General features: G+C 41.2%; 1 protein-coding gene across 3 annotated transcripts in view; it reads left to right on the top strand.

Moving 5' to 3' along the window:
* CRCP (CGRP receptor component) overlaps nt 1-21,348 on the top strand; it is a 100,037-nt gene that overhangs the window by 59,976 nt on the left and 18,713 nt on the right. Inside the window, exon 6 of one of the 3 annotated variants that reach the window (XM_055339261.1) lies at nt 6,127-8,955. The exons of the other annotated variants lie outside the window; for them this stretch is intronic. Coding sequence (XP_055195236.1) covers nt 6,127-6,342 — 216 coding nt within the window. The 3' untranslated portion in view covers nt 6,343-8,955. Of the gene's footprint in view, nt 1-6,126; nt 8,956-21,348 lie in introns of those variants that run through there. 3 annotated transcript variants of the gene reach the window in all.

The following is a 21,348-nucleotide window of genomic DNA, read 5'->3' as shown; positions in this document are numbered from 1 at the left end:
GCCCATTCCCACCTTGGTTTCCTGGGGCTCAGCCTCTCTATCCTATCAGCTGTAGTCCCCTAGCCTGGCTACTTATCTGCTATGATCACTCAGTCAGGCCCCAACCCTCTCTTTGGATGAAAACTGCATTCTGCAAGAGCTTTACTCTCAGAGACTTTCCAAGTAGGAGGTTTTAAAATTTTTTTTAAGCCATCCATAAATAATGTCAAACTTTCACCAAGTTGCAAAAATAAAAGCAGCACAATATAAAAATACATATTCCCCCCTGAACTATCTTAAAGTGAGTTAAATATATCAGCCCTTTAACCCCTAAATACTTTACTGTATGATTATTGCTAGGATTTTTTTTTCTCCCTTGCAACTAATAAGCAGTATGGGACATCATGCAAATATCATATTCTTTTTTTAAGATTTTATTTATTTATTTCAGAGAGAGAGAGCACACAGGTAGGGGAAGGGGTAGAAGGAAAAGGAGAGAGAGGATCTCAAGCAGATTCCACACTGAGCATGGAGCCCTGCCTAGAGCACATCCCTGAGATCATGACCTGAGTAGAAATCAAGAGTTGGTCTCTTAACCCACTGAGCCACCCAGGTGTACCACACAAATCATGTTCTTTATCAAAATTGTCTCCTAGATTTAGCATCCACCGATGATTCTTGCCCATCCACTCTTTACCATGACAGTTCCAAAACAGTAATCCAACACTCCCTCCACATTTCCATTCTGCCGTCAGCATTTTCCAATGAACAAGAGATCTCCCCTCTCTCAATTTGTGTATTTGTGGACACATGCTATAGACTCATGAGTTCCTTTTTTTTTTTAAGGATTTTTTTCTTTTTATTTTTTTAAGATTATTTATTTATTTATCTATCCATGAGAGACACAGAGAAAGAGGCAGAGACACAGGCAGAAGGAGAAGCAGAGGGAGATGCAGGGAGCCTGATGTGGGACTCCATCCTGGGACTCTGAGATCACACCCTGATCTGAAGGCAAACGCTCAACTGCTTAGCCACCGAGGCGTCCCTTTTTAGGGATTTATAATTCAATTCTTATTTTGGTGTTCAAATTGTCCTACATTTGCCAGTGAGAACCCCATCAAGCTGTCTTCTAGGCCCATGTAACCTAAACGCACTTTTAAAAAAAGCACTTCCTTACTTTTTGGCATAATAGGATTCCAAGCATTTCTTATGTCTAGGACTTAGCCTACATCTCCCCCATTACTTTGAGGAGCCTGATTCATTTCGTAGTGAAGTTCTTAGAGCTCAAGTTCAGAGAATTAGGTGTCCTTTGCGCTACTGCAGTGTCCTTGCTTCTTGGCCCCTTCAATGGACAGAGCTAGGACATACATGCATATATACACACGTGTACATATGTACATATGTTTGCATATGTATACATGTGTGGCATAGACAGATCTGCATATACAGATCTTGGAAATCATGGATTTATACTGATACCCCCTCACGGGGTTATTTCCCACCTTTCCCATTCCCTATTTGGTTGTCCCTTCTCCCTACGTGAGATTCCTGGCTCCCAACTCAACACTTTTGCTCAATCTTATATTATACCTAAAATAGTTTGTTCCACCTAGAATCCTTTCTGAATTGCTTTGCCCACCCCATTTCAAACAGCAGACCCAGGAAAAAGAGTTGAGGATGTATTTGCAATTCTTCCCCCTCCTCACAACATCCCCGGTCCCCAGTGGAGAAAATTTAGTCGAATACTGTGTTAAATTACTTCGAATTAATTCTTTTTTTTTCCTGTTCAGTGTGATTATGGGACTTACTCACAACATGATTTAGTTTTAGTTTGCCTTCAGTTCTAATGTACCTTTTTGCCATTCTTACTGATTTAATTTTATTGTTGACTATGTGGGATGGCCATGCTTTCAAAAGTCAAAATCATACAGAAAGATATGCTCAGAGAAATATCATTTCCACCTAGTCCCCTCCACCTCTTGTAGGCAACCAACTGCATTGTTTTCTTGTTTATCCTTCCTGGGTTTTATTTTGTAATTATAAGCAGATATATGTACATTTTCTCATTTTCTCTTCTCATGCAAAATATAAGCATACTGCATGTGTGTAATAAAAGAAATAGATCTCATATTTGGGGCACCTGGGTGGCTCAGTCAGTTAAGTGTCTGCCATTGGCTCAGTTCATGATCCCGGGGTCCTGGAATCAAGCCCCAACTTGGGCTCCCTGCTCAGCGGGAGTCTGCTTCTCCCTCCCCCTGCTCTTGTGCTCTCACTTGCTCTCTCTCCCTCCTTCCCTCTCAAATAAATATATACAATCTTAAACAAGAGAGAGGGCAGCCCGGGTAGCTCAACGGTTTAGCACCGCCTTCAGCCCAGGGCCTGATCCTGGAGACCCGGGATCGAGTCCCACGTTGGGATCCCTGCATGGAGCCTGCCTGTGTCTCTGCCTGTGTCTCTGCCTCTTTCTCTCTCTCTCTCTCCTCTCTCTGTCTCTCATGAATAAATAAATAAAATCTTAAAAAAAAAATAGAGAAATATATCTGGTCTTTGTCCCTGGCTCCTGGCACAGAGCTCCTGAAATCCTTGGAATTTCTTGAATGATGGGAGTGTCTTTAGTTACTCCTAATGAGATCCTTTTTGAGCACAATTGACTGTAGGCAAATGAAGTGACAGCGTGAGGCCCCTAGATACCCTTAGGTTGGGGATCATCCCCGGAAAGTCCAAGCATTTAGAGGATTGGAACTTTCAGCATCTCCCACTGACTCTTGAACAAGACATTCACATGTTGAAGGGTGTCACATCCCAGTTCTATGGGCCAGAAGCTCCTGTCTTCAGGATCCTGCTGAGCCCCAACCTATGTACCTCTTCATCTGGCTGCTAATCTGTATCCTTTTTTTAAAAAAAGGTTTTATTTATTTGTTTATTTTACTTTAGCGAGAGAGAGCAGGAGGAGGGCAGAGGGAGAGAGAATCTTAAGCTGACTCTGCACTTAGCACGGAGCCTAATGTGGGGCTCCATCGCATGACCTTAAGATCATGACCTGAGCTGAAACCAAAAGTTGGACGCTTAACTAACTGAGCCACCCAGGCACCCCCATCTGTATTCTTTTTTTTTTTTAATTTTTATTTATTTATGATAGTCACACAGAGAGAGAGACAGGACATAGGCAGAGGGAGAAGCAGCCTCCATGCACCGGGAGCCCGACGTGGGATTCGATTCCGGGTCTCCAGGCGCCAAAGGCAGGTGCTAAACCGCTGCGCCACCCAGGGATCCCTGTATTCTTTATAATATGTCATAATAAACTGATTTCTTTGAGTTCTGTGAGCCACTCTAGTGAATAAATTAAATCTAAACAGGAGTTTATGGGAACCTCCAATTTATGGCCTTTCAGAAGCACATGTAACAACCTGAATTTATGATTGATGTCTGAAGTGGGGAGATCTTATGGGACTAAGTCCTTAACCTGTGGGGTCTGGTGCTCTCTCTAGGCAGATCATGTAAAAATTGAGTTAAATTATAGGCTACCTAGGCAGCATCACAAAATTGCTTGATGTGGGAAAAGCTACCACATATATGGAGTACAGATGTATTCAGAGTATTGTGTGTAATGTAGAGGAAAACAGTTTTTCCTTCACAATATGCTTTTCTGCAATTAAATTTCTTCAGTTATCTTCTGGAAATCATTGCATCTCAGCTCACAGAAGTCTTCCTTGTTCTATTTACTCCATGAGCTCTTGTCTATGCCAGAGTTTATTCACCCAATCTCCTCTGCTTGGACATTTAGGAAATTTCCAGTATTTTGCAATTAAACATAATATTGCAGTGAATAACCTATGTATTTGTATTATTGACAGTATATCTTCAGGGTAAATTCTTAGAAATGGGATTTCTGGGTCAAACCAAGGGTGCATTCCTTTTCTATGGCTGTGTAACAAGTTACCACAAATTTAGCAGCTTAAAACAACGCCCACCCATTAGCTCACAGTTTTGTAGGACAGAAGTCCAGGCATGCTTGACTGGGCTCTCTGCTCAAAATATAACAAGACATAAATCAAGATGTTGACTGGACTCTTATCTGTACGCTCTAGAAAGAATTCATTTCCAAGAAAATTCAGGGGGAGAATTCAGTTCCTGGGACTGAGGTCCCTGTTTTCCTGTGGGTGTTTGGCTTCCACAAGCCACCCTCATTCTTTGCCACATGGCTCCTCCATCTTCAAACCAACAACAGTGTGTTGAATCATTCTTGCCTGGAATCTCTCCAACTTCTGTCAAAGGTAAACAAAGCTGGACATTAGTCAAAGTGGTTAGGGACAGATGAAAATCAGTAACAACTATTGCAATAGGGGAAAGAGTCTAATGTGAATAAAACTCAACTGAGCTTTCTCAGGCAGGGCTGAGAGGGCTAGGGTTATCCGAGGGATGTGGCCTTGAGTTGTTGGAAACTAGGTTAGTGTTTGTTCAAGTCTTTATTTATTCATTCATTCATTCATGAGAGACACAGAGAGAAGGCTGAGACATAGGCAGAGGGAGAAGCAGGCTTCATGCAGGGAGCCCGATGTGGGACTTGATCCGGGACTCCAGAATCTTTGGCCCTGAGCCAAAGGCAGATACTCAACCACTGAGCCACCCAGGTATCCCTGTTCAAGTCTTTATAGTCCAACATGGACTTCTCCTTGTGGAGAAGAGGGCACAGAGGAGCATGGCCAGAGTTTGGTCAAAAAAGGGAACCTTTGTCACGACTTCTTCTGCTAAAGAAACTCTGCTTTTAGCGCGCTTGTATGATCAGATTAGGTCCACTTGGGTAACATCCCTTTCACCATATAGTATAACACAATCATGGGAGTTACACCAGCCCTTTTTCCAGCAACTTTCCTGGCCAGCCCCAACCCAGATCACACCTGAACCAGTATAAGAGGTCTGAACTGTCTGGGGCTTTGAGCCATGCTAAGGTGAACCCAGGCTCTGGTTACCAGGAGCAAAGAAGAGCCTTAGAATCCCAACAGGAACTTTCAGCACTCACAGAGTAGAAACAATAATGGTGTCTATAAACAGTGTCTTAGAGAGTGAGGGTAGGGCCTCGCTCATGAGTTACCTTGAGTCAAGGATCATTCTGTGTGGCTGAATCCCACCTGTACTTTTGTGCAAGAACATACACACACTTCACATGCCCTTTAATGCTCACTGTGGTTTCAACATCCTTTGAATGACTTGGCCCTTGGTCTTGGAAGCCATTCCAGTGTAAGTGGCTGCTAGGAGCACAAGCAGTCAGATAAATCCATGCTCTGCCATTTACTGGTTGCAGGACCTTGAAATTACTTAGCTTCTTTGTGCCTTAATTTCTTCACGTAAGATAGTTGGGGGGAGGGCAGGCCCGGTGGCGCAGCGGTTTAGCGCCGCCTGCAGCCCGGGGTGTGATCCTGGAGACCCTGGATCGAGTCCCACGTCAGGCTCTCTGTATGATGCCTGCTTCTCCCTCTGCCTGTGTCTCTGCCTCTCTTGCACTCTCTCTGAATAAATAAATCTTTAAAAAAAAAAAAAAGATAGTTGGGGGATCAAATAAAATCACATTCATAGAGTGAGGATGTACTCTTGGCACACATCAAGTGTCCAGCAAATGTTACCCCTCTGAGTTTCTCACTCTGTCCAGCTTCATTTCTGGCTCTATACCCCCAATTCTCCTTGGCTTTCCTTTGGTCCTTATGTTAGCCTCTGGATTCTCTCAGCACAATGTCTCTTGGTTCCCAAGTGTCCTATCCTGGAGTTTGGGTGCTGCTAAGGGTGGAGGCCTAAAAGGAAAGGTGCATACCACACATCTTCAAGATGCCCAAACAAGATGCAAACTTTGATCCCTTGGGCGCCTTGCATGCCACTGTCTCTCTGCTTAACTCCATTCCAAGTCTTGAGAAAAGGCATCTCTTCCATTCATCTATTGTTATAAAACACAGTACCTTGAAACTTGGTGGCTTAAATAACCATTTTATTTTGATCATGATTTGTGAGTCAGGAGAAGGCTCGGTTGGGTGGTTCATCTCTGATCCATGCTGGTGCAGTTGGGGCTGGAGGATTTACTTCCAAATTTTATTATTTCCAAAATAATACTGTTCACTGCTGTACTGAGCACCTCTACGTGCTGGTCTCATCCTCCAGATGCTTGGGCTTCTCACAGGATGGGTGTCGAGGACAGTCAGACTTCTCACACAGAAGCTGGCTCCTCCAGAGAAAATATTCCAAGAGGTGGACGCTGTAAGACTTCTTAGGAACTTAGGAATGAAGTTCAAGAATATCATTTCTGCTGCATTCTTTTGGCCACACGAGTCTCCAACGTCAGATTCCTGGGATTCTACCTCTCAATGGGAGGAGTAGCAAAGAATGTGTGCAGTTCTGACCTACCACAACATATGATGAGTGGAAGCTAAAACTCACCTGGAGCCCTGCCACATAGGTGCCTGGGAAATGTAGTTTTAGGATTTCTAGTCTCTGCAGCTGAGGAGAATGCAACACCGGAAAGAGGAGGAGACTGCCACTCTGCTGTATCCACGACAGTCCCTTGGCCTTCAGGGGTGTCTTGGTGATCAGATTCTGCAACCAGCTTCCCTCTACCCTGGATGCCAGCATCCTTGAATCCAGATGGGAATTGGAAGTGCTTAGGCACCCAGCCTAGCTTGTCCTTTCCATCAACACTTAAATTTTTTTTACTGAAACTCACAGCAAAAATTATAACTTTTATTAGTTTGTGGACAGATATATGTAACTGCAATAAAAGTTTCATGAAACAATCCTTATCTTTACTATGTGCAATGTTCTCTTATAATTTTCTATTGTATTCTGTTTTTTATACAAAAGACTAGTTGTGCCTCCACTAAATTAATTTCATGCCTCACTAATGGGTTACCATCTACAGTTTGAAAAGCACTGCTTTTTGTAAAGCTACGTTTTACATAGGGAATCAAAAACTAAGAAGAAAAAAGTGGATCAATAGGGAAAAAAATATAAGAACAAAAATAGAAAATATTTTCTCAAAGGGAATTTACTTAGCTGAACAGAAATGTAGTCAAGGGCAGCCCTGGTGGCCCAGCGGTTTAGCGCCACCTTCGGCCTGGGATGTGATCCTGGGGTCCCGGGATCCAGTCCTACGTCAGGCTCCTGCATGGAGCCTGCTTCTCCCTCTGCCTGTGTCTCTGCCTCTCTCTTTCTCTCTGTGTCTGTCGTGAATAAATAAATAAAATCTTAAAAAAAAAAAAGAAAGAAAAGAAATGTAGTCAAGTATATCATTGTTTCACAATTCTCCATTCCCTTCCCTATAAGGTAATTATACGTACTCCCCTGGTTGAGACTTCCATTGAGAGGCTTGACTGGGAACTGCCTTGGGCCTTTGGCCTTTGGCCTGGGAGCAGGCTCGTCTCACATCATGTCTGAGCAGAAATATTAAATGCAATTGCATAGTTTGGCTTGGTCTCTAGCAATTCTGCCCTCTGCTATGAGAACAGTATGTTCCAGATAGGTCTGTTTCTTCAGCCTGGGTGCCAGAGTAAGAAAATACACAGGGCCAAAGTGCAGCCTATTTTCAGCCCTCACATAAAATGAGAAACAAATATTTATTATAAACCACTGAGATTTGGGGTTGTTTGTTACTGCAGCAAAAGCTGACTAATCTAAGAAGCAATTTAGTGAAAAAAAAAACAAACAAAAAACTCAAAGCACTCTTTTGAACATTTAAACAGTATGGACGTATAGAAAGTAAAACAGAGTTCCCTTTCACCAAGTTTGAGAAGGAAATTTTTGAAATGGTTATTTTCTAATTTTAATGAGCTAAAATTAGTACATAATTTTCCACAAATAAAATTTTATTGAAACATAGCCAGACCTATTTTGTTTATGACGGCTTTCACACTAAAACAGTGGAGTTGAGTATGACGACAGAAACTAATGCCTAATGTACTATCTGGTTCTTCACAGAAAAAAATTACTGACCCTTGGTCTGGGTCTACCAAATATTACCATTTTGTTTTTATTTCTCTTTCCCCCCTGCCCCCACCTCCTTTATTTCTCTTTTATCTATGATTTTTTTTAATCATTTAAAACAGGGGATCCCTGGCTGGCTCAGCAGTTTAGCACCTGCCTTCGGCCCAGGGAGTGATCCTGGAGACCCAGGATCAAGTCCCACATCAGGAGCCTGCTTCTCCCTCTGCCTGTGTCTCTCCCTCTCTGTCTGTCTCTCTTGAATAAATAAAATCTTAAAAAAAATCATTAAAACTGTAGGTCTCATGACACTTTGTCTCTTAATATTTCAGCGTGTGTCCTGAGAACAAGTTTACTCTTCTCCATAAATCACATTATAATTATCACACCCAGAGTATTTAACATTAATACAATACTATTAACTAATAATCAAATTTCCCCCACATTGTCCTGAAAATATCTTTCATAGCTTTTCCACCCTCAGTTTAGTATGTGATTAAAGATGCATTTAGTTTTCATGTCTTTTCAGTTGCTTTCGATCTAGGACAATTCCCAGTCTTTTTCAGCACTCATGAAACACATTTTTGAAGAGTCCAGGACAGCTGTTCAGCAGATTGTCTTTCAGTTTGGATTTATCTGTATTTCTTTGTTGCTCAGTATTAGATTCAGGTTAATCATTTTCATTTTTGGCAGATATTCTACATAGGTGATGTTGTGTTCTTATCAGGAAGCTCATGATGTTACTTGGCCCAATTATTTGTGTTGCTAAGTTTTGTCCCTTTTTATGTGGATTCTGCTAGATTTCTCTGCTGTAAAGTTCATTTAAAAAAAAATAAAATAAAATAAAGGTCATTCTTCCCTTTTGTAACCAATAAGTGATCTGTGGGGAAATTCTTTGAGAATAAGCAATTCCCCAACAACCTTTTGCCCTGTGGCTTTAGGATCCATTGATGATTCTTTCCTGAATAAATTGTTGTCATGGAGAATGTAAATGGATATCAATATTTTTTTAAATAGTCTCCAAGTGATTTTAAAGCACAGCCAGCATTAGGAAACACTAGACCAGGGCTTCTCAATCTGTGTTTATAAATCCTGTGGGCATATTGTTAAAAGGCAAATCAGGGGCGCCTGAGTGGCTCAGTTGGTTAAGCACCCGACTCTTGATTTTGGCCCAGGTCCTGATTTCAGGGTGGTGAGATCGAACCCATCAGGCTCCATGGAGCCAGCTTACGATTTTCCCTCTCCCTCTGCCCCTGCACCACCCCCCACCAACCTCAGGTGCACGGGCTCTCTGTCTCTGTCTCTTTCCAAAAAATAAAAAGGGCAAATAAGATTCAACAGGACTGGGGTGGACTGAGTTTAAGCATTTCAACAAATTCTCAGGGACTGGTGCTGCTGGTCCACATGGACCAGACTTTACACACTTTAGAATATCAAGGATCCATCTGAACTGTAGACAACACCTACAATTCATACCGGATACAATACCTTTCTTCCCCAATTTAGTTTTGCCTACTGTTAGTCAAGATTCTCAGTTATAAAAATAAAAATAAAGATTCTCAGTTATAATATCAAAACATGCTTCAGCTCAGAAAAGGCACTGGGGTACTCCAAGAACCAATTAGGAGCTTGGAGCTGAGCTCCCAGGAATAAGTGCCTAAGACGGTTTCAGAACTGACCTAATGAAGGAACCAGTCTTCCCACTGCCAGGCACTGAGCCCATCATGCTAGGGATGCAAACCAACTACGCCCACAACTGCCACCAGCACCAATGCCACATATGTGCCGGGAACTCAACTGCACACCTATTGCCAGCCCCCAAAACTGAAGGTCTGTTGTCATCCTTACCAGCACCCCATACAGAAAACTTTCAGACTCACTAGGAATGAAAAATAAAGGCAAATTAGCACAGATACAATTTTTAAAAACCTATTGATAGCAAATATTTATATATATTTTTATATATTCATTTAATACATATAATGTAGAAATATATTAGTATATTTATAATACATATATACACAATATATAATCTCAGCTCCACCCCAGTCCTGCCAAATCTGATTTGTCTTTTAACAATATGCGCAGGCAATTTGTAAACACAGATTGAGAAGCACTGGTTTAGTGATTCCCAACCCTGGTTGTACTATAAAATCACCCAGGACTATTTAAAAAAATATTGATGTCCATTTACATTCTCCATGACAACAATTGATTTATATGTAATATATATTTATGTATAAATATACAATATATATTATCTATCCATCTATTTTAACAAGAATATCCAGTCTTTTTTTATTTAAAGATTTTATTTATTTATTTATTCATGAGAGACACACACAGAGAGAGGCAGAGACACAGGCAGAGGGAGAAGGGTCTCCTTCCTTCTCCCACTGCCCTTTCCCCCCCCCCACTCTCTCTCTTTCTCTCTCTCTCAAATAAATATTTAATACTAAAAAACAAAAGTAAAAGTATCGTTTAAAGTTCTGGGATACCAATTCGTTCTGCAAGTTGGTAAAGGAAAAAAAGAATTCAGCATTTATCCTGACTTTCCTTATCAACTCTATTTTAGGATACTCAAATAGTTGATGAAAGTTCTTTTTACAGCAAAAGGAATTATAGGATTAGAAAATCTGTATTTTTTATTTAAAGATTTTATTTATTTATTCCTGAGAGACACAGAGAGAGGCAGAGACACACAGGCAGAGGGAGAAGCAGGCTCCATGCAGGGAGCCCCTCGCGGGACTCAACCCTGGGTCTCCAGGATCATGCCTCAGGCTGAAGGCAGGAGCTAAACCCCTGAGCCACCCAGGGATCCCCAGAAAATCTGTATTTACAATCCCTCATGAGATAATACATTTAAGCTATCGGTGGCTGTGGAAAACATTTGGTGAAATGATCAGGCTGACAGCTTCGGAACCCCACTGATCAATCTTAAGATCACACAAAGGGCCAACCGGATGTTCTGGAGGCTTCTGATGTGATGTAGTAGCAAGCATACTATTCCCAATGAAGTATTCATGCAAAAAAAATTTTAATCTAATCAAATGTCTGGAATAACAGAAAATATAAAGGTTAGAGAAATGTGTTAAATGTCATCATAAGGATGCAATCAACCAAATCCAGTTTATGGAGAATTTACAAGAGTGATAAGACATATATCAACCAAGACCTTCTTATCCTTCAAATCAATATAATTTCAGAAAATGAGGGAAAATTAACATGGATTTATTGTTGGAAGATTTTAATGTCTGTTGTTCATGCTGTTAAGTGTGATGATGAAATTGTGCTTATGTATTGTTTTTTTTTTAAATTCTTATCAGTTAGAAATACATACTAAAAATGCTTATGTTAAAGGAGAGATTAAAATACCTCAGGAAAAAAACGTGGGGATGAGGAATAGATACACGAAAGGAAAATGGCAAATATTAGTAATTATTAAAGCTGAATTCTGGCCCATTAAATGCATTATACTTTTCAGTATTTTGTTTAAATTTCCACAGTAAGGAGGTAAATAAAATAAAAGATCTTTCACCTTCACTCTGTAATTCTGTAATTCCAGAGGGTCCATGCTGAGAAAATCTAATAATCTAATTTAGGAAAAACCTTTATGCATAAGAATATCAATCCCATGAGCATTACGATTGCCAAAATTACGGCAACCTAAATGTCAAACAATAGGCAACAATTTTGTAAACTAGATCTGTCCCTCAAGGGCCTATTATGTGACCATTAAAAACAGATGTTCATGAAGAGTTGTAATCATATGACAAAGTGCTTGTGTTGAAATATCCAGTGCGGGATACCTGCGTGGCTCAGTGGTTGAGTGTCTGCCTTCAGCTCAGGGCATGATACCAGGGTCCCAGGATCGAGTCCCACATCAGGCTCCCTATAGGGAGCCTGCCTATGTCTCTGACTCTCTCTATGTCTCTCATGAATAAATAAATAAAATCTTAAAAAAAAAAAAGAAATATCAAGTGCAAAAAAAAATAGGTCACAGGATTTTAGGTAAATTAGTATACCAGTCATGTTTTGTCATGTGACAAACAACTCCAAATTTAGTTGCTTAATTCACTTAAGCATTTATTATTTCCCTTGTTTTGTGTGTCTAGGTGTTTTGCAGCTGGATCTGAATAGTCTGGGACAGCCTTATTCTCATATCTGGTGGCTGGCAGGCTGATGGTCTAAGAGGGCTTCATCCAGGACAGTTAGTTCATCTCTGTTCCATGTGATCTCTCATCCTCCAACAGGCTACCCTGGGCTTCTTCTCATAGTGTTTAGGTGGACCCAAAGAGGAGCAAGAGAACAAGCCTCAAGGTGTGAGCACTCTGTTTTGCCTCATGTTTGCTAATGTCCTGTTGGCCAAAGCAAGTCAGGATGACCAAGCCCAGAGTCGCATGGGTATGTGTGTGTGTGTGTGGAGGGGGATGGACATTAGACAACAGCTTGCATACAGGGAGGCTGGAGGTCTACCGCAAATATGTTCTCTTCTGTGATTTTTTAAAACTGTGCACTAATAAGCCTAAAAGGAACTATTAAAATGTTAACAATGATCATTTCTGAGAGGTATTTTTCTTTCCATTTTAATATTTTGCAGTGTGTTCTAAAGTGTTTGTAATAGTATTTTTTTTTGTCATTGGAAAAAATTAAGTTGGAAGAAAGTAAGAAAAAGGAAGGAAGGAAGGAAGGAAGGAAGGAAGGAAGGAAGGAAGGAAGGAAAGAAGAGGGTAGAGGGAAGAATTGAGGGAAGGAAGGAGGAAAGAACTCCTGAAACTGACTTACAGCTGGAAAGCTGGTTGCTTTCCAGGAACTGAATTTTACAGAAGAGTAAGCTGGGACATGCAATAAAATCTGAGTAGTGTCCATACACAAAGATAAACTCAAAATGGATGAAAGATCTAAATGTGAGACAAGAATCCATCAAAATCCTAGAGGAGAACACAGGCAACACCTTTTTTGAACTCAGCCACAGTAACTTCTTGCAAGATACATCTATGAAGGCAAGAGAAACAAAAGCAATGAACTACTGGGACTAACTCAAGATAAAAAGCTTCTGCACAGCAAAAGAAACAGTCAACAAAACTAAAAGACAACCTACAGAATGGGAGAAGATACTTGCAAATGACGTATCAGATAAAGGGCTAGTATGTAAGATCTATAAAAAACTTATCAAACTCAACAGCAAAAAAAAAAAAAAAAAAAAAAAACCTCAACAGCAAAGAAACAAACAATCCAATCGTGAAATGGGCAGAAGACACGAAGAGAAATCTCACAGAGGAAGACATAGACATGGCCAACAAGCACATGAGAAAATGCTCCACATCACTGGCCATCAGGGAAATACAAATCAAAACCACAATGAGATACCACCTCACACCAGTGAGAATGGGGAAAATTAACAAGGCAGGAAACAACAAATGTTGGAGAGGATGCGGAGAAAAGGGAACCCTCTTACACTGTTGGTGGGAATGTGAACTGGTGCAGCCACTCTGGAAAACTGTGTGGAGGTTCCTCAAAGAGTTAAAAATAAAGCTACCCTACGACCCAGCAATTGCACTGTTAGGGATTTACCCCAAAGATACAGATGCAATGAAACGCCGGGACACCTGCACCCCGATGTTTCTAGCAGCAATGTCCACAATAGCCAAACTGTGGAAGGAGCCTCGGTGTCCATCGAAAGATGAATAGATAAAGAAGATGTGGTTTATGTATACAATGGAGTATTACTCAGCCATCAGAAAGGATGAATACCCACCATTTGCTTCTACGTGGATGGAACTGGAGGGTATTATGCTGAGTGAAGTAAGTCAATTGGGGAAGGACAATCATTATATGGTTTCATTCATTCAGGGAATATACAAAATAGTGAAAGGAATTAGAGAGGAAAGGAGAGAAAATGAGTGGGAAATACCAGAGAGGGAGACAAAGCATGAGAGACACCTAACTCTGGGAAATGAAGAAGGGGTGGTGGAAGGGGAGGTGGGCGGAGGTTGGGGTGACTGGGTGACGGGCACTGAGGGGGGCACTTGATGGTCTGAGCACTGGGTGTTATACTATATGTTGGCAAATCGAACTCCAATAAAAAAATATATACAAAAAGGGCGGCCCCGGTGGTGCAGCGACTTCGCGCCACCTGCAGCCTGAGGTGTGATCCTGGAGACCCAGGATCGAGTCCCATGTCGAGCTCTCTGCGTGGAGCCTACTTCTCCCTCTGCTTGTGTCTCTGCCTCTCTTTCTCTCTGTGTCTCTCATGAATAAATAAATAAAATCTTTAAAAATATATATACAAAAAAAATCTGAGTGGTGTCTCTCTTCCCCCCACTCCCTCCTGCATTATCAGATCTGCAGGGGGCCACGCGAACAGCATCCAGTCCACTTGACAACAAGACTTCTGCTGTAATCCTCCATGTGTTGGGGCTTTGGTGTCTCACAACACTTTGGATGGTCTATCCCAATCCATATTCTGAGGCTGGAGAAGAACTGTGCCCATGGGAGATTCCTTTGGTGTGCAGTACAATGGGGTAAGAGAAGGGGCAGCAGGATCTCCTGATGTTGCAGTTGGCACAATCACTTAGAAAAAGTCTGGCAGGTCCTGAAATAAATAAACACAGAGTTATCACATGACCTGGCAATTCCATTCCTAGCTACCCACCCAAGAGAGATGAAACATATATCCCCACCAGAACTTATACACGAATGTTCATAGCAGCATTATTCACAATAGCCAAAAGGTGAAAACAACCTAATGTCTATCAACTGACAAATGGATTTAAAAAAATGTAGCACATTCATACAATGAAGTATTATTTGGTCATAAAACGGAATATAGTACTGATACATGCTCCAATGTGCCGAGCCTTGAACTCTTTGCCCTAAGTGAGAGAGAAACTTGTCACAGAAGACCACATATTATATTCCATTCATTTGAAATATCTATAGTAGAGAAATCTATAGAGAGAGTAGATTAGTGTTTGTTTCTGACTGGGAGGGGAGAGATGTAAAATGAGGGGTGATAAGTAAAGGGTACAACATTTCTTTTCTAGGTGATGAAAATGTTCTAGAATTGATACAATCATTCTTTTAGGGTTCCCAGACCGAATTCCAATGTATGTGGGTGTTTCCCACACACAACACCAAATAATTCTTGCACACCAGCAGAGTGTCCTGGTGACTAACACTGCCTAGAGATACCATCATATTCCAACAGGTTAAGGGCTCAGTCTCCTCCCACTCCCCATTTTAGATGCCAGTTGCAAGTCCCAGGCTGATACGTGTTACTACTGAGTAACCAGCTACAGGTTGGAGGTTCTAACAGTCTTCTCTTTAGGCTCAATTAATTTGCTAGAGCAATGCACGCAACTCAGGGAAACACTTATATTTACCAGTTTATTAAGGATATGATAAAGGATACAGATGAAGAGACTCCTAGGGGAGGTCCTGAATAAAGAAGCTTCTGGGGAACTTGGGCCCAGCTCAGTAGCATGTGGAAGCATTCTTGTTCCTACTACTTGGAAGCTCTCCAAAGAGAAAGGGTCCAAAAAACTGTCCTCTTGGGGTTTTAAGGAAACTTAAAAGAGTCTCTTATGGCTTGTTTCCCTCTGTCCTTTTTTTCTTTTCCCCCTTCTCATATGTTCATCTGTTTTCTTTCTTAAATTCCACATATGGTGACGCCTGGGTGGCTCAGCTGTTGAGCATCTGCCTTCAGCTCAGGGCATGATCCCAGGGTCCTGAGATCGAGTCCCACACTGGGCTCTCTGCAGGAAGCATACTTCTCCTTCTGCCTATGTCTCTGCCCCCCTCCCTGTCTGTCATGAATGAATAAATAAATAAAGGTCTTTCAAAAAAATTCCACATATGAGTGAAGTCATATGGTATTTGGCTTTCTCTGACTGACTTATTTCACTTAGCATAATACTCTCTAACTCCAACCACATCATTGCAAATGGCAAGATTTCATTGTTTTTGATTGCTGAGTAATATTTTGATTGCTGAGTAATAAGAAGTGTGTGTGTACACTTCTTTATCCATCAGTTGATGGACATTTGGGCTTTCTCTATAGTTTGGCTACTGCTATAAACTTCAGGGCGAAAAAAATAAAAAACTTCAGGGCACCTGTATCCCTTTAAATCTGTATTTTTGTATACTTTGGGTAATACCTGGTAGTGCAATTGCTGGATTGTAGGGTAGTTGTATGTCTAACTTTCTAAGAAAACTCCATACCGTTCTCTAGAGTGGATGCACCACTTTGCATTCCCATCAACAGTGCCAGTGCAAGAGGGTTCCCCTTTTTCCGCAACTTTGCCTGCAGCTGTTGTTTCTTGTGCTGTTAATTTTAGCCACCCTCACAGGTGTGAGTTGTTATCTCATCATGGTTTTGATTTGTATTTCCCTGATGACGAGTAATGTCGAGCATCATTTCATGTGTCTGTTAGTCATCTCTATGTCTTTTTTGGAAAATTAAGGGCCAAATATATATGGGAAAAATATTTTGGTCATTGGAATGACCAAGCATATATTTCTTATAAATCACAATATTGTAGTGATAGTTGCACATCTCTCTGAATATACTAAAAACCATTGAGGGGTATGGGTGAATTGTATGCTGTATGAATTTTATCTCAATAAAGCTGTTCTTAAAAAGAAGAGCCATAATGGGGCCCCTGGGTGGCTCAGTCATTAAGCATCTGCCTTCAGACCTAGCTCTGATCCTGGGGTCCCAGGATTAAGCCCTGCATTGGGCTCCCTGCCCAATATTAATAATAATAATAATAATAATAATAATAGTAATTCTGTCCTTAAATCTAACTGTCAACATTGGGGCAAAGAATTAAGACTAAAGTCATTACTTTTCAAACCTCATACATTTTGCATTTGCTCTCTCACAGGCACAATCATAGTCTCTTGAAAGAAAGAAAGAAAGAAAGAAAGAAAGAAAGAAAGAAAGAAAGAAAGAAAGAAAGAAAGAAAGAAAGAAAGAAAGAAAGAAAGAAAGAATAAATATCTTTTAAAAAAAGAAGAACTAGGGATCCCTGGGTGGCTCAGCGGTTTGGCGCCTGCCTTTGGCCCAGGGCGCGATCCTGGAGACCTGGGATCGAATCCCACGTCGGGCTCCTGGTGCATGGAGCCTGCTTCTCCCTCTGCCTGTGTCTCTGCCTCTCTCTCTCTCTCTGTGACTATCATAAATAAATAAATAAATAAAATAAATAAATAAATAAATAAATAAATAAATAAATAAGAACTATATTGATAGGGGCATTAATACAATGTGTGACAGCAAATCAAGGAAAACCAAAAAAGGGCCAGATCACTCCAGGTGAGGATGGTCAAGGGAGGAGTATCTCAATGAGGCCTTAAAAACCCAATGGGAAGGAAGACAAGAGGATTCTCAGACTGGGTGAAGAACTGTGATGTGGAACACATGTGGGAAGCCTGAAATTGGGGAATGTGTTGTGTGTGGCTAACTTGTGAACACTTGGGATTGGGATATAGTAAAGGAAGACAGGAAAGGGTAACAGAAACATTCCCTTTTGAGTGCTACTGCTGTGAGTTGGTTTAGGATTTGTTAAATATTTAAAACTAGCTCTTTGATACTTGAATACACTGAGGAATTCTTCGAGGAACTCCTCAGTCACTGGGTGTAGGGCAAATGCACATCTTCTATAAAATTCTCTTCAAAAAAATTATATTCTTGGGACACTGGATTGACTTAGTCAGTTAAATGTCTGCCTTCAGCTCAGGTCATGATCTCAGGGTCCCGGGATCCAGCCCCAACAATGGGCTCCCTGCTCAACAGAGAGTCTGCTTCTCCCTCTCCCTCTGCCTCACCCTCCCTGCTCATGCTGTCTCTCTTTCTCAAATCAATAAAATAAAAATCTTAAATAATAATAATAATTCAGTCTTTAAATCTAATTGTCAACACGGGGGCAAAGAATTAAGACCAAAGTCACTACTTTTCAAACCTTATACATTTTGCATTTAGTCTAATAAGTCCAGCATTTTTCAACCTTAGAGACACAGACTTTTTGTTTTCTAAAGATTTTATTTGGGGGATCCCTGGGTGGCTCAGCGGTTTGGCGCCTGCCTTTGGCCCAGGGCACGATCCTGGAGTCCCAGGATTGAGTCCCACGTCGGGCTCCTGGCATGGAGCCTGCTTCTCCCTCCTCCTGTGTCTCTGGCTCTCTCTCTGTCTCTCTCTCTCTATGTCTATCATAAATAAATAAATAAATCTATTTTAAAAATCTTAAAAAAGAAAAAATGTTTAAAAAAAGATTTTATTTATTTATTCATGAGAGACACACAGAGAGAAAGGCAAAAAAACAGGCAGAGGGAGAAGCAGGCTCCCTGCAGGGAGCCCGATGTGGGACTCCATCCCAGGACCCCAGGATCACATCCTGAGCCAAAGGCAGACACTCAAAAGCTGAGCCACCCAGGTGTCCCAAGACAGACATTTTGGATTGCATAGTCTCCGTTGTGGGGGTTTTCCTATGCACTGTCGGATGTTTAGGAGTATATCTACCAGCTAGATGGTTAACACTTTCCCCTTCCCCTGTTGACAACAGAGAAAACAGCACTAGACTTTCTTATTGCCAAATGTCCCCTAGGGATAGTGGTGACAAAATTGCCCCAGGTTAAGAATCACTGACCTTGCTACTCAAAGTCTGGACCAGCAGCATAGGCATTATCTGGGAACTTGTTAGAAAGGCAAATTGTCAGGCCCCCCCTAGACCTGAGAAATCACAATCTGCATTTTAACAAGATGTGATATGTATATTCATCTATGTCAGAAGTCTGGTTTAGCGCACCCAGTAGAATGAACATAGCCTCTAATGTATTTTGGTGACTTAGATGAAATAGACATTTTTAACATCAAAAAAGGAAAAAATATCAAGGCCATAGCCTAACCTTACTGGCACCTTGTTCTTTTGCACTGGCCCTTAACTTGGTGCTTGAGTTAGAATCTATGTGACCTTTCCAAACTACATGGGTTTAGGCCCCAGATTTTCTGATTCAGTGGGTTCAGAATGGGCATTCAAGGTCTGTAAATTTTGAAATGTCTCTCCAGGTAATGTGTTTCCAGTTAAGATCCTTTAATCTAACAGTACTGGGTACTTAGCTGCCTCATACCAAATCAATTATTCAAACTGCAAAGTTTCTTAAGATAAAGTAATTGAATAAGAAGTAAGCCCTGGCCATATTTCAGAAGCACAGGGGAAATGGGGTCATATTTGGATTCTGGAAGTGAATTTTTTTTCCTGTGGTCTCCAAACCTGGAGAAGTGTGGCCTCTGGAATGCTCAGTTGCTGAATTCCTCTCTCTTGCCTAGAGGATCCAGGGAGCTGCTCTTTCTGTCATCACACTCTGCATTGCACACACCCCTGCTGATACTTTGGCCACCAAGCTCAGGCATAGCTTTCCTTCCAAGAATACCCAAGCTTGCTTAACTTCCTCTGTCCTCAGACAAAAATGGCTGGAAAAAGTGACAGGGCAGGGTTTCTTGGAAAGCAATCTGGCCTGCATCAGCACTAATGATTAAAATGTGTCCTCATGTGGCTATTCCCCAACAGACAGCACATTCCTAAGCTATTTTAACTCATTGGTTCAGATCTAGAGTCCCTATCCTCAGTTCTTGAGGTCTGGATCCTTTTTCTCTTGGAGAAAAAGACACAGACACCATTGACTAGAATGTTCTATAAAAATTCCATAGATCCAAAAACAAAAAAATTCCATCTATCTATCTATCTACATCTGGATATAGATATAAACCATCTAGATATAGATAGTTGTAGAGATGGTTGTATTACAAAGTTACATAACCTTAAATTAGAAAGTTTAGAATGTACTAAAACTATAAAAAAAAAAAAACTAAAAAAAAAAAAAAAAAGAATGTACTAAAACTTGGGACGCCTGGATGGCTCAGCAGTTGGGACCTGCTTTCAGCTCAGGGTAGGATCCTGGAGTTCAGGGATCAAGTCCCACATCGGGCTCCCTGAGGAGAGCCTGCTTCTCCCTCTGCCTATGTCTCTGCCTCTCTCTCTCTGTGTCTTTCATGAATGAATAAATAAAATCTTAAAAAGGGGGGGGTGGGGGGCAGCCCGAGTGGCTCAGCGGTTTAGCACAGCCTTCAGCCCAGGGTGTGATCCTGGAGACCAGGGATGGAGTCCAACATCAGGCTACCTGCATGGAGCCTGCTTCTCCCTCTGCCTGTGTCTTTGCCTCTCTCTCTCTCTCTCTCCTCTGCGTATTCTCATTAAGAAATAAATAAAATCTTTAAAAAAAAAGAAAAAGGGATGCCTGGGTGGCTCAATGGTTGAGCATCTGCCTTTGGCTCAGGTTGTGATCCCAGCATCCTGGGATGGAGTCCCATATTGGGCTCCTTGCATGGACCTGCTTTCCCTGTCTCTGCCTCTCTCTGTGTCTCTCATGAATAAATAAATAAAATCTTAAAAAAAAGAATGTACTAAAACTTTACAATCCTATTAAAATTTAGTGGCCAGAACCTTCTTGGAGTTGTTAGGGTAACATGGGAAATGACAAGAACAGGTTGCCTTGGAGAATCTTGGGAAACTTGACTGGCTTCATTATGCTTCTTTGGGCCATGGAATCAGGCCATAGAACATTTCAGGCCCTGGCAAACACTTTCCCAAAGTCTACAGGGTCTTCTATTATCCTACATAAATTGATTTTTCCCCCTTCACAAATAAACACACAATTAACCAGTTTCAGTGTGATGAACATCTGACTTGAAGCTAAAGATTCACCAATTTTATCCTACCAAATCATTCCCACTTTTGTTTCAACTGCATTAAGTTTATGAGAACTATTTTTTTTATCACCAGTCAGCACCTTCCTTTGTATATTTAGTTCAACTAAATATTTAAATACTGACATCAATTGCTATACTGGTACTGATGACAACTGATGATGCTGAAGTGGGAAACTATATAGTACCTTCACGAGTTAGCCGGAAATCATCCTGAGTTGGCTGAGATATTAAAGTTCAAACTGGGGGACACCTGGGTGGCTCAGCAGTTGAGCGTCTGCCTTTGGCTCAGGGCATGATCCCAGGGTCCTGGGGTCAAGTCCTGCATTGGGCTCCCTGCAGGGAGCCTGCTTCTCCCTCTGCCTATGTCTCTGCCTCTTTGTGTCCCTCATGAAAAAATAAATAAAATCTTAAAAAAAAATAAAGTTCAAATTTGGCCTTTGAAAGTGTATTGGGTCTGTCTGTGCACGGTGCATTACATGTGTGAAAGTGTAGATTGTTCAAGATTTGACTTAAGCAAAGTTGAGAACCATCTGTATATATAGGATAGACCTTTTCCCTATATCACAGTATCCAAAATTCTTCCCTACAATGTGCTCAAAATTCAAAACCTTACCCTTTGCCTCATGGTATATAGGGTCATTATC

This window comes from Nyctereutes procyonoides, unplaced genomic scaffold (assembly GCF_905146905.1).
Source record: "Nyctereutes procyonoides isolate TBG_1078 unplaced genomic scaffold, NYPRO_anot_genome, whole genome shotgun sequence".
In the NCBI taxonomy this organism is placed as follows: domain Eukaryota; kingdom Metazoa; phylum Chordata; class Mammalia; order Carnivora; family Canidae; genus Nyctereutes; species Nyctereutes procyonoides.
This window is presented reverse-complemented; position numbering and strand designations above follow the sequence as displayed.